Genomic DNA, 15,000 nt, shown 5'->3' on the forward strand with positions numbered 1-15,000 from the left:
GTATGTAGAAGGTATGTATAAATTGGCTAAGGGTTAGATTTTTCAACCTAATTGATCGAAATAGGCGTGCAAAATTCTGTAAAGATCGCACCAAAATTTAAGCTATGCAGTAGTTAAAGCGCATATCGAATAACAGATGTATATAGGAACTATACCTAAATGTTAACTAATTTTGATGGAATTCTGCAAACATCAAATACATCTTGTAAAAAATTTTATAATGATTGGAGCAACGACATCTCGGCCGACAGGAGATAACGGTGAGAGCACCTTTGAGCTCCGACTTTCTTTATTACGGAAAGCTTAGCTGAAAGGTTGCGGATAGGGGAACGCTTCATATTATACGGAGTAGCTATTCCTCGATTAGGGACGGCTGGAAGCAAGGGTCGGACCTAGGAACAAGGCCCTCGCCACATCGAGGGATACATATGCGATCTCACATAACTCATGCGGTTGGGGCCCAGCCCAGTAATCCACCCCCGAAAATTATAAGGATTACTCTATGAAACAAAAGAATAATAAAAGCGAACTCACAGAACATTAATGATTCAAACAAACGGAAAAACGACCCTGACTTGCGGATCTGCAAAGAGAGTGTCCGGACTCTTTATAGAGAAGATGTAGTATAAGCACTGGCGGATGAATTGGAGAAGTGCAAGACAGATATTAGCACACGATACATGAGGATATGTGGTTAGTCGGACATTGAAACACCTTGTCTCCAGTTTTATTCCGGTGGATGAATCCGCATAAAAGCCAAATTTTTCAACATCAGTCTTATTTGTGCCAATGCCCCGACGGAAGACAAGGACGAGCAGACCAAAAATATTTTTTACGAGCGCCTAGAGAGAGAAAACGACAGCTGCCCCGCCCATCATATTAAAATCTTTTTGCGAGATTTCAATGTGATGATAGGGAAGGAAAATATATTTGGTCATATAGTGGAAAAAATGTTGACTCCACTAGATAACGTCCGATAATGTGTTGAGGTGAATAGATATCGATGCAGCAAAAAACATGGCAGTTAAAAGCCCCAGATTTCAACGTAATAAGGCGTTAATTTCGGCCGGACCGAACCTTGGATACCCACCACTTCGGGTATATATGTGAACCACCTTTTGTCATAATCCGGTGAAAAATTCATAACTTATGCCCCCTTAGCAGCTATATCGAAATATGGTCCAATTTGATCTAAACTCAGCATGGGCATTGAGTGGTCTAATAAGTACAAGTCGTTGTTCAATTTTGAGAACAAAATATTGGTCTTCTTGGTAGTTATATCCAAATAAAGACCGATCTAACCCATATACGACACGGATGTTGGAAATCGCGAGATTGGTCTATATGGCAGCTAAATCCAAATCTACACCGATCTTGGCCAAAATGAAGAGGAATGTCGAAGGGCCTAACACAAATCACTGTCCCAAGTTTCGGCGAAATCGGACAATAAATGCGTCTTTTATGGACCCAAGACCTTAAATCGAGAGATCGGTCTATATGGCAACTATATTCAAATCTCGACCAATCTAGGCCAAATTGAGGAAGGATTTTGGAGGACTTAACACAACTCACTGTCCCAAATTTTGGCCAAATCGGACAATAAATGTGCCTTTTATGGGCCCAAGACTATAAATCGAGAGATCGGTCTAAATGCTATATTCAAATCTGAACCGATCAGGGCCAATATTGCAGAAGGATGTAGAGGGTCCTAACACAACTTACTGTCCCAAATTTTGGCCAAATCGGACAAAAAATGCGCCTTTTATTGGCCCAAGACCTTAAATCGAGAGATCGGTCTATATGGCAGCTGTATCCAAATCTGGACCGATGTGGGCCAAAGTTGCAGAAGATTGTCCAAGGGCCTAACTCAAATTACTGTCTTTTATGGAACCAAATCGAAAAAGGATTTTGAAGGACTTAACACAACTCAATATACCAAATTTTGGCCAAATCGGACCAAAAATGCGCCTTTTATTGGCCCAAGACCCCATCCTTCGGTGGTGGTTATAAAAATCAATTTGTGTTTGTTTGTTTGTTTGTATGTTTGTGTGTTCCTTATAGACTCAGAAACGGCTGAACCGATTTTCTTGAAATTTTCACAGATGGTGCATGAAACGCCAGATCTCGGAGATGGGTGGTTCGATGTAAGCGAAATTGTGTGTGCTCTCATATGGTACCCTAAAAATAAAAATTAGGTATCCAAATTTCGGATGGGGTTCCCTGGGGGCTGCCCCTCCCTAAAACCCACCAAACATATATTTAGAACAATTACGACAATATGGGACTCAAATGAAAGGTATTCTACTCGCAGAATACGAATCTGATATCCAAATGTGGGACCACGTTTCTGGGGGTCCACCCTTTCCGCAAAACACCCCCCAAACAGGACTTATTAACTGACCATGGGAATATGGGGCTTAAATAAAAGGTATTTGAATGCAGAATACGAATCTGATATCCAAATATCGGACCAAGAGTTTGGGGGGCCGCCTCTTACCAAAAACATACCCCAAAGTGGACAAATTTACGACCATAGCAATATGGGGCTCAAATGAAAGGTCTCCGGGAGTCAAGCACGAATTTGATGTCAATATTCGGGAAAAGTGTCTATGGGGCCACCCCACCCCCACAACACCATCCAAATAGTAAGTATTTTCTGACTATTGCAATATGAGGCTCAAATAAGAGGGTTTTTAAAGTGGAACACTCAAATTAAAGGTATGTGGGAGTAGACCACGTATCTGATATCAACATTAGGGGCCAACTGTCTAGTGGACGTCCCACCACCATAATAACCACCAAATAGGACATATTGATACCCATTTTCGGAACCAATTTTCTGGGGGTCTACCCCTTTCCCAAAACACCCCACATACAGGAATTTTTTACTGACCACCGCAATATGGGGCTTATATTGAGAGAAGAGCACGATGCTGATATTTTTTCATGGCCAAGTATCTGGGGACCACCTCTCTGCCGGAAACACCACTAAATCAGACATCATGAGAATATCGGGCTGAAATGAAGTATTTTAAGAATGGAGTACACCTTACATCCAAACTAAAATTCGTAGACCAATAAAAATCATGTGGGATTCAGATAAAGGCACTTATATTGTTAAACTGTTAGTCAAGTTTGCATGGTATTTCACTCAAAGATCTTTTATTGTCGAAAATAAATATTCAAAGGAAACTTTTGTTCCATTTGTCCATATAAAGTAAAAGAAGGCGCAGCGGAGCGGGCCCGGGTCAGCTGGTACGAAATAAATTTAGTTAAAGGCCATAATTTTATTCTACATCCTGTCAAACCAGCAAAAATTAAAGTTTCTAGGAACCAGATGATCGAGAGACCGGTTTACATGGGAGCTATATCAGGTTATAGACTGATTTGGCCTGTATTAAGCACAGTTGTTGGAAGCCGTAACATAACACCGCATGCAAAATTTAAGCCAAATTGGACAAAAATTGCGACTTGTAAGGACTCAAGAATTCAAATCGGGCGATCGGTTTATATGGGAGCTATATTGGTTTATAAACCGATTTGTACCAAACTTAACACAATTGTTGAAAGTCTTAAGAGAACATTACATGATAAATTTTAGCCAAATTGGACAAAAATTGCGGCTTGTAAAGGCTCAAGAAGTCAAATCGGGAAATCAGTTTAAATGGGAGCTATACCTGAATCTGAACCTATATGGCCCATTTGCAATCCCCGATGACCTACATTAATAGGAGGTATGTTTGCAAAATTTCAAGCTGCTAACTGTATGCGTTCGACCTCTATCGTGATTTCAACGGTCGGACGAACGGACGAACATGGCTAGATCGACTCAGAACGTCGAGACAATCAAGAATGTATGTACTTTACAGGGTCTTAGACGAATATTTCGAGGTTTTACAAACGGAATGGCTAGATTTATATACCCCCATCCTATGGTGGTGGGTATAAAAACGATTTTCCCCCTCTACCTATGTTGACGACTTTCGCAAACGTGACTTGCATATCTTAACCTAGCATGTCCGAAATCTTTATAGAAAGGGTGTAGTATATGCACTGTCGAGTATGTTGGAGAATAGCAGCACAGACATTACCACCTTACAGGAAGTGTGATGGCTTTCCCCCTCCACCTATGTTGACGACTTACACACACGTTTTAAGGACCATGACTTGCATATCTACCTCTGGCATGTCCGAAATCTTTATAGAAAGGGTGCAGTATATGCACTGTCGAGTGTATTGGAGAATTGCAGCGCAGACATTACCGCCTTACAGGAAGTGTGATGGCTTGGGAATGGCGTCACAACAATAGCGGGAGGTGACGCCCTATATTATAGCTGGTATGAAAAGAGGCATGTATTTGGTTGTGGATTTGTGGTTAGTCGTAGACTGAAACATTTTGTCATTAGGTTTACTCCGGTGGAATGAGTGACTGACCCCAATCCGCATAAAGGTCAAATTCTTCAACGTAAGCCTGATTTGTGCACATGCCCCGATGTAAGACAAGGAAGAACAGTCGAAGGTTAATTTTTACTAGCGCCTTTAAAGAGAATATGACTGCTGTCCCATCTATGATATTAAAATCGTTCTGGGTAATTTGAATGTGAAATTAGGGAAGGAAAATATCTTTGGCCCGAAAATATCGAACAATTTAGCCTACACAAAAAAACTTTAAATAAAGGATTGAAGGTAATAAACTCGCAGTTAGCAATTGCGTATAACAAAATATTGGTCTTTCAAGTAGCTATATCTAAAATTAAACCGATTTGAACCATGTACTAAACGGATGTCGAAATGCTTAGCATAAGTCACTGTGTAAAATTTAAGTGAAATCGGATTATAAATGCGACTTTATGGGACCAAGACTATAAATCGGGATATCGGTGTATATGACAGATCTGGACGGATCAGGATCAAATTTAAAAAGGATATCGAAGGGCCTAACACAACTCACCGTCCCAAATTTCGGCGTCATCGGATAATAAACGCGCCTTTTATGACCCCAAAACCTTAGATCGAGAGATCGGGCTATATGGCAGCTATATCCAAATCTCAACCGATCTATGCCATATTGCAGAAGCATGTCGACGGGCTTAATTTAACCCACTGTCCCCAATTTCGGCCACATCGGACAATAAATGCGCCTTTTATGGGCCCAAAACCTTTAATCGAGAGATCGGTCTATATGGCAGCTATATCCAAATCTGGACCGACCTGAGCCAAATTGACAAGGGATGTCGAAGGGCCTAAGACAACTCACTGTCCCAAATTTCAATAAAATCGGGTAATAAATGTGGCTTTTATGGGTCTAAAACCTTAAATCAGGGAATCGGTCTATATGGCAGCTATATCCAAATCTGGACTGGTCTGGGCCAAATTGACGAAGGATGTCGAAGGGCTTATCACAACTCACTGTCCCAAATTTCAGCAAAATCGGATAATAAATGTGGCTTTTATGGGCCTAGGACCCTAAATCGTAGGATCGGTCTATATGGCAGCTATATCCAAATCTGAACTGATCTGGGCCAAATTGACGAAGGATGTCGAGGGGCCTAACATAACTCACAGTCTCAAATTTCAGCAAAATCGGATAATAAATGTGGTTTTTATGGGCCTAAGACACTAAATCGGTGGATCGGTCTATATGGGGGCTATATCAAGATATAGTCCGATATAGCCCATCTTCGAACTTGACCTGCTAATGGACAAAAAAAGAATCTGTGGAAAGTTTCAGCTCAATATCTCTATTTTTGAAGACTGTAGCGTGATTTCAACAGACAGACGGACGGACATGTCTAGATCGTCTTAGATTTTTACGCTGATCAAGAATATATATACTTTATAGGGTCGGAAATGGATATTTCGATGTGTTGCAAGCGGAATGACAAAAAGAATATACACCCATCTTTCGGTGGTGGGTATAAAAATCAAACTGAAGGCTTTGATACAGTCATATACTCCTGCAGAGACAATGAAGGAAATCTGGTAACAGATACAGATAGTTTGTTGAGAATGTGGATTGAACACTTTACCCAGCTGTTTGTATCCGATGATGGTGGCTTATGATGATGGCCGTTGATATACCACAGAATCAATCCCTGATTATGGTATAGAATATGTAACACCTAGTTGAACGAGGTCCATGTAGCATTAATCCGGCTGAAAAATAACTAAGCAGCAGGAGCCTATGAATTACTGGCTGAAGTATTTAAGACTATACATGACACTGATACTACCCATGCTGTTCATGGGTACTTGTGAAAGCAGATGAGGCAGTGCTTGGAGTATTTGAGAGAAAGATTCTTCGTAAAATATATGGACCAGTTTGCGTTAACGGAGAATATAGGCGACGTGTGAACCACGAGCTGTATGAGCTGTATGACGACGATAGCATAGTTACACGCATCAAAATACAACGGCTGCGTTGGCTAGGTCATGTTGTCAGAATGGATGAGGAAGCTCCAGCAGAGAAGCCTTTTGAAGGCAAACACGGTGGTACACGCAAACTGGGAAGACCAAAAGCCCCATGGAAAGATCAAGTTGTGGGAGACACCTGGAAACTCGGTGTCCGAGATTTTAGAATGAACGCAGAAGATCTAGGCGCTTGGAACGCTATTCTACGTTCGGCTAGTGAAACAAATATTCTGTCATAGCCAATTAAAGTAAAGTAAGTAAAGTATTTAAGACCGGAGGCGACACGTTGATAAGGGGTGTGCTTAAAACTATCTGCGCAATTTGCCTAATTGAACTCATACCCTATGATTGGAACCTCACCATACAATGTACCGTACACAAAAATTGGGAGAAGATGGTATTACAGAGAACAAGTAAAAACGTGCTAAGTTCGGCCAGGCCGAATCTTATATACCCTCCACCATGGATCGCATTTGTCGAGTTCTTTTCCCGGCATCTCTTCTTAGGCAAAAAAGGATAAAAGAAAAGAGTTGCTCTGCTATTAAAACGATATCAAGATATGGTCCGGTTCGGACCACAATTAAATTATATGTTGGAGACCTGTGTAAAATTTCAGCCAATTCGTATAAGAATTGCGCCCATTGGGGGCTCACGAAGTAAAATAGAGAGATCGATTTATATGGGATCTGTATCGGGCTATAGACCGATACAGACCATAATAAACACGTTTGTTGATGGTCATGAGAGGATCCGTCGTACAAAATTTCAGGCATATCGGATAATAATTGCCACCTCTAGGGGTCAAGAAGTCAAGATCCCAGATCGGTTTATATGGCAGCTATATCAGGCTATGAACCGATTTGAACCTTATTTGACAGAGTTGTTGAAAGTAAAAATGAAATACGTCATGCAAAATTTCAGCCAAATCTGATAGGAATTGCGCCCTCTAGAAGCTCAAGAAGTCCAATCCCCAGATCTGTTTATATAACAGCTATATCAGGTTATGGACCGATTTCAACCATACTAGGCACAGTTGTTGGATATCATAACGAAATACTTCGTGCAAAAATTCATTCAAATCGAATAAGAATTGTGCACTCTAGTGCCTCAAGAAGTCAAGACCCAGGATCGGTTTATATGGCAGCTATATCAGGTTATGGACCGATTTGAACCATACTTCGCACAGTTGTTGGGTATCATAGCGAAACACGTCGTGCAAAATTCCATTCCAATCGGATAAGAATTGCGCCCTCTAGAGGCTCAAGAAGTCAAGACCCAAGATCGGTTTATATGGCAGCTATATCAGGTTATGAACCGATTTGAACTATACTTGGCACAGTTGTTGGATATAATAACAAAACACGTTGTGCAAAATTTCATTCCAATCGGATAAGAATTGCGCACTCTAGAGGCTCAAGAAGTCAAGACCCAAGATCGGTTTATATGGCAGCTATATCAGGTTATGAACTGATTTCAACCATACTTGGCACAATTGTTGGATATTATAACAAAAGACGTCGTGCCAAAATTCATTCCAATCGGATAAGAATTGCGCACTCTAGAGGCTCAAGAAGTCAAGATCCAAGATCGGTTTATATGGCAGCTATATCAAAACATGGACCGATATGGCCCATTTACAATACCAACAGACCTACACTAATAAGAAGTATTTGTGCAAAATTTCAAGCGGCTAGCTTTACTCCTTCGGAAGTTAGCGTGCTTTCGACAGACAGACGGACGGACGGACGGACGGACAGACGGACGGACATGGCTAGATCGACATAAAATGTCGTGACGATCAAGAATATATACACTTTATGGGGTCTCAGACGAATATTTCGACTAGTTACAAACAGAATGACGAAATTAGTATACCCCCCCTCTTATGGTGGTGGGTATAAAAAGGACTCCTCCGCCTAAGACGCCGACCGCTTGTGTTCAAATTCACAAAAGTTTTCGTCGGTGATTTTTTTCCTTACTAATGCTGGCTACATTTGCGAGGTATCCTGCCATGTTAAAACTTCTATAACAAGCGAAGTCGCTATGTGGCACGTCCATCGGGCTCACCATAAAAAAAGAGACCCCTTATCACTGAGTTTAGCATGTAATCGGACTGCGCTCATTGATATGAGAGACGTATCCCTAGTTCCTTAATGGAATTTTCATTGGCTAAATTCGCATTCGGCTGTCCGTCCTTTCTGTCTTCTATCTGGCCTTCTTGTCCGTCTTCTCACTGTGTGTTACTATCATGAAATTAAGCATATGCCAATTTTCTTGATCCAATTTTAGTTAAATTGCATCTATAAACCCCTACGAGAAGATATTTTATTCACCCCTGTACTTTAAGTTAAATTGCATCTTTAAACCCTTTCAAGAAAAATTTCCATTCACCCCTGTACTTACCGTACTGTGAGCATCTCCTTCAGCCTCGGGTAAATTGCGATCCACTTGGGTTTTGTGTCGTCTCGATTCTGCCGATAATTGCTCCGAACCATGATACCACATAATGAAAGTGGGTGGCTCCAAAGCACCACGGACAATGCATCTTAAAATCACCGTACTGCCAGCCTTGACATAACGGTCGGGATCACCCAAGATTTCGGTACGAGGAACTGCAAAAGACAATAAAGAAAATTGAGTTTGAGTTTGTAATCAACAAAAATATTACAACTGCAAATGGAAAAATTCCGTCGTCCATATATTCTACATATGCATGTATGTGTGTATGTACATGCACACATATATGTATTCATAAGTTTAACGAAATAAGGTCACAAAAATCTAGAAAAAAAACGAAGTCAAAACCAAAAATGCTTTTCACTCCCAAATCAAAATGTAGGCAAAGCCATAGGTAAGACCATGAGAAAAAAACAAAATAAGACAATTTCTCTCTATCGCACATCATGATGAAGAAAAACGAATCAACATCACGTATCACACGTAATAATGGTAACAACACGTTCGAAAATTTGTTGCCAACAATATGTGGGAAATGACATTACGGTTCCTTTATTTACTTAGATAGGATAACGCTGCGTATGTAGCTCTGGAAAATTCGAATCAAATATCACAGGGGGTTGAGCAACTACAAAATGAATTCAAGGACGGGCCTATGGCATCAACACAACTTATAGTAAATATTGTAATGAGCGAATGAAGAACAATAGCAAATAGTTTTCTGCATATTTGATATATATGAAACCTCAGAGAGAGGTTTAATCGGAAGAGGTTTATTAAGGATATGGGGTTTTGTATAAAAATATATCAAATTATGATCCGATATAGAGCATATACGTCCACGATGGTGAGAATTCTTCTAAAACTCATTGTTTCATATTTCAACTATATGGGGAAGTATTTGGTTGCCCAAAAAGAAATTGCGGATTTTTCATATAGTCGGGGTTGACAAATTTTTTCACAGCTTGTGACTCTGTAATTGCATTATTTCTTCTGTCAGTTATCAGCTGTTACTTTTAGCTTGCTTTAGGAAAAAAGTGTAAAAAAGTATATTTGATTCGAGTTCATTCTAAGTTTTATTAAAAATGCATTTACTTTCTTTTTAAAAATCCGCAATTACTTTTTGGGCAACCCAATAGATGCAACTTTTTTGGGTTGAAGATCTTAAATCAGGGGATCTGCAAAAAAATTGAAAATAATTAAAGTAACCTCTAAAAATCTTTTTTTAGGAACTCTGAGATACTCACAGAATCCATTTATCTCAAAGACAGTACAAGTTTGGTGTCGTGATATCAAGTGTGGTACTTGTTAAACCCAAAAACCGGAAATTAGGAAATTTGCATCGTCTCATCTTCTTTTCCACATACTCAACTCACGCTGTCGCTTGACCCCACTATTCTGCGTAAGTGCGCTTGTACTTCAATGTGACCTGTAATGATACTCAAAGCCATACTGACCTCCCCTCTGCTTCCTTCGCCACGTCTCCCACGATCCGAATCTTACCCCTTTAAGTCTTTATCGCACTACCGACTGTTTCACTGTTCCAGAGTACTTTATGCGCGAACGTTGTCAAGGCCTTTAACATGGACTGTGTCACCAAGTTGACGGATGACAGCCCTCCTGATCTTATAGCCAAGTCATCTGTGCTATACTTCCTCCATAATCCGCTATGTCGCGGTCTCAAATGGAGCCGAGACATAGCGGTGTGACATAGTCAGAGAAGGTCTCTTTACTCTCCACGACCCTAAATGACCTCACAGTCCTGTTTGCTATTGCCTTAACGGCCAATGATAAGAGGCCTCCTTTTTATAGCCGATTCCGAAGTCGTGCCGCAGTGCGACACCTCTTTGGAGAGAAGTTTTATATGGCATAGTGCCTTACAAATGTTGCCAGCATTAGGAGGGGAAAACCACCGATGAAATTTTTTTTCTGATGGCCCGTTAGGATTCTAACCCAGGCGTTCAGCGTCATAGGCGGACATGCTAACCTCTGCGCTACGGTGGCCTACTTATTCTCTTCACCAATTTTAATTCATCCTTGTGGCAAGAAATAACAGATGGTAATACCAGAGCTCTACTAAACCAAGATTGTGCTGCTATACCCATTACCTCACTCTCGAACTTAACTGATGTCTCAGTTAGCCAATGCCACACCTCTTCTCTTCTAGTCAGCTAGGCTATCATATCTACTAACCACTATTCCATCGCCACAATGGCTGTCTCATACTTAACCTGTATGTGAATAGGTTGGACATCTAGGATTGTCTCCAGTTCCTTAGTACACGTCGTCCTTAATGCTGCGTCTATGCCAAAACATCTCTAAACCTGTTGTAATGTATGGTGGACACTGATAGGCAGGAAGTACAGTCTTCCCTATCGCCGTCCACCATACTATCGGGACATAAGTTAGTATGGTCAAATTGCTCTTCTGTAGAGTCGGTGGACTATTTTCGAAGTTTGCTGAACTACACATGTGAGTCTCGTAACACTTTCAATTCTGTTTCCGATCCAAAATCACTCCCAAGTATTTAACTTTGACGGATATTGTTCTGTTGAGAAAACTAGGATCCTCGAATCAGCCAATCTTCGCCTTACTATCTTCAAATTCTATCGATATCGAGTAACTTACCAGGCTCTCATCTTAAATCGGGGAATAGGCTAATCTGGGGATGGGCTAAGCATAACCCACAATAGTTGTAAGCTGTCACCAGAATTTGACAAAATGCTATATTGCTTCTCATACGAATGTCAAGGAGTACAACTCACTATTCCACAATTCGTCGATTTTGGGTATAAAATACGCCTTTTATGGATTCATGACCCTAAATCGGGAAATCGGTCTATGTGGCACCTAGATTAGGTTAGGACACTAGACTAGCAACCTCGGTTACTAGCCTCTTTATTCGGAGATCTTAGATCCATTATGTTCGTCTTACAAGAAGTCAGAAGATAACTAATAAATGTGTGCTATGTTCGAACGGGCCAAATCTTATATACCCTCCACCATGCACCACATTTGGCAAGTTCTTTGCCCGATATCTCTTTATCCACAAACGAATGATAATAAATAAATATTACTGTAGCTATATCAGGTTATGGAGCGATTTAGGTTATACTTGGTTTTGATGTTGCAAACCATAGAAGATATGATTATCTGAAACTTTAGCCAAATCGGATAGTGCGCATTTCTGTCCTATAGGATTCCATGAAGTTAAATCGGGAGATCGGTTTATATGGAAGCTATATCAGGTTTAGAATAAATTCGGATACCTTTCACACATCAGTTTAATGTCATAGAAAATGTCATAGAAATATTCAGCCAAATCTGATAAGAATTGCGATCTCTACAGGCTCAAGAAGTATAATCGAAAGATCGGTCTTATCAATACATTGGGAAGCCACCGTAGCGCCAGAGTCCGAATCGTTGCGAGAACATCAGAAAAAAAAATCTTCAGCGGTAGTTATGGAGAAATACAGTAAGGGATACACCATACCATTGTGTCAGCCAGCAGAGGCGACAAAATATATAAAAAGGTACTAAGTTCAGCCGTGTCGAACTTTGGAAACCCACCACCATGGATATATTTATGCCCCATTTCACTATATTTACTATAACTCTACTAAAGCAATTTTAGGTCGATCTGGACGTATTTGGTACAGGTATGGAGAACCCTTATACAAGTTAAGGATTTAAATGTCAGACAAAACTGTTAATAAAGAGGCTATTATTAATTAGCACAAGACCCTTAAACGGGAAATCATACCAGACGGCGGCTATATCCAAAAAAGATCTCATGTTAATCTTAATGGTTTCGGATATCGTTTGCTTAGACTGTCATGTTAAAACTTCTCTACCAAGTTGTGACTCGGCTATAAAAAGGAGACCCCTTATCATTGAGCTTTAACTTGGATCGGACAGCACTCATTGATATGTAAGAAGTTTGCCCCTGCTCCTTAATGGAATGTTCATGGACAAATTTGCATTTGCATTGTACATGCAAATATGGTCTGATGTGAATCATACTCTGCTCGGATATGGGCGCCCTACTGCTACTTACTGTTCCAAATTTCAGTCAAATCAGGTAAAATATGCGCCATTTGTAAGCTCAAGACCCTGAATCGGCAGGTCAGTCTATATGGCAGATATATTTTAATGCGGTCTGATATGGACCATACTTGGTTTGGATATCGGGTAGCCCAATTCAACTCAAATTTCCCGAAATCGGATAATAAATGAGCCTTTTAAGTGCTTAAGATTCTATGTTGGCAGATCTATTGTATTCATATGACGGCTATATCCAAAAGAGGTCTGATGTCGACCATACTCAGTCCGGATATTGAGAGGCCTTGTTCAACTCAATGCTCTAAATTTCAGAGAAATCTAGTGATAAATGCAGCATCCCCAAATACCCTAAGTCCCTAAATTCGCATATCGGTCTATATAAATGCTATATGTAAATAAAGCTCGATGAGAACCATACTCGGTTCGGATGTCGGCGGCCATAATACAACACACAGTTCCAAATTTCAGCAAAAACGGATAACAAATGCTCCTTTTACGAGATTAAGACCCTAAATCAGAATATCGGTGTATATGACGACTATATCCAACGAATCCAAAATTTCAACTAAATATCTAAAGCTGTAGAGTGATTACAACAGGCGGACATACAGATAGACAGAAATATATACTTCGCAGCGTCGGAAATTGACCTAACCTATGGTGGCTAACCTGAGTCCCCTCTCGTAATTACCGCGCAAGGACACAGAGGGTGCTCCTCATCATGGCACTTTCTAATGAACACTGCCTCACTCTGCGCCTAGCGAGATATCAAAGTCCTTACAGTGCAGCCGTGATTCAGGCTTACTCAATTCCAGGATAAGCGACGTTCTGTTCGACGAATTACTAGGCCACAGTGCCTTTGACACCCTGCAATCCACAACGCTGACTCACGCCTCATTCGCGGCGACATCGTAGAAGATGTCCACCCTACTAATAAGCTCTACAGGCTCACTGATTTCGTCGGTCGCTAAGTTATTAGCCGCCATGAAAGCGATGGACCCAGCAGAGTCTGAAAACAGTGCTCTGTTCCAACAAGTAAAAGCGAGCAAAATTCGGCCGGGCCGAATCTTATATACCCTCCACCATGGATCGCATTTGTCGAGCTCTTGCCACGGTATCTCTTTTAAGGCAAAACAAGGGATAAAAGAAAATAATTGCTATGTTATTGGGACAATATCAAGTTATGGTTCATTTCGGACCATAATTGAACTGAATATACGAACCATAGTAGAAGTAATTTTGTAAAATTTCGGCCAAATCTAGTAAGAATTGCGCATTTTAGTGGCTGAAGAAGTAAAATAGGTATATCGGTTAATATGGTAGGTGCATTAGGCTATAAACCGATTCATGCCGTTTTCGACACGTATGTTAAAGGTCATGAGAGAAGCAATTGTACAAAATTTCAGCTAAATCGGATAATAATTGCGCACTCTAGTGGCTCAAGAAGTAAAGACCCCAGATCGGTTTATATGGCAGCTATATCAAGTTATGGACCGATTTGAACCATACTCAGCACGGCTATTGGAAGTCATTATAAAACACTCCATGCAAAATTTCAACCAAATCGGATAATAATTGCGTCCTCTAGTGACTCAAGAAGTCAAGACCCCAGATCGGTGTATATGGCAACTATATGAGGTTATGGACCGATTTAAACCATACTTAGCACAATTGTTGGAAGTCATAACAAAATACGTCGTGCAATATTTCAGCCAAATCGGATAGGAATTGCTCCCTGAAGAGGCTCAAGAAGTCAAGATCCCAGATCGGTTTATATGGCAGCTATAACAGGTTATAGACCGATTTGAATCATACTTCGCACAGTTGTTGGAAGTCGTAACAAAACACCTCATGCCAAATTTCAACCAAATCGGATAATAATTGCGCACTCTGTTGGCTCAAGAAGTCAAGACCCCAGATCGGTTTATATGGCAACTATATGAGGTTATGGACCGATTTGAACCATACTTAGCATAATTGTTGAAAGTCATTATAAAACACTCCGTGCAAAATTTCAACCAAATCAGATAAGAATTGTGCCCTATAGCGGCTCAAGAAGTCAAGATCCGA

At 40.5% G+C, this 15,000-nt stretch overlaps 1 protein-coding gene across 4 annotated transcripts in view; it reads right to left on the reverse strand.

Annotated features, from left to right (window-relative positions):
- The window catches only part of LOC106091405 (hemicentin-2), an 844,000-nt gene that overhangs the window by 39,664 nt on the left and 789,336 nt on the right, over positions 1-15,000 (reverse strand). For all 4 annotated transcript variants that reach the window (XM_059361549.1, XM_059361550.1, XM_059361548.1 and 1 more), the window contains one exon: positions 8,815-9,023. In XM_059361549.1, the coding sequence (XP_059217532.1) occupies positions 8,815-9,023 (209 nt within the window). The remainder of the gene's footprint in view (positions 1-8,814; positions 9,024-15,000) is intronic.

Source organism: Stomoxys calcitrans, chromosome 2 (assembly GCF_963082655.1).
Source record: "Stomoxys calcitrans chromosome 2, idStoCalc2.1, whole genome shotgun sequence".
Lineage (NCBI taxonomy): Eukaryota > Metazoa > Arthropoda > Insecta > Diptera > Muscidae > Stomoxys > Stomoxys calcitrans.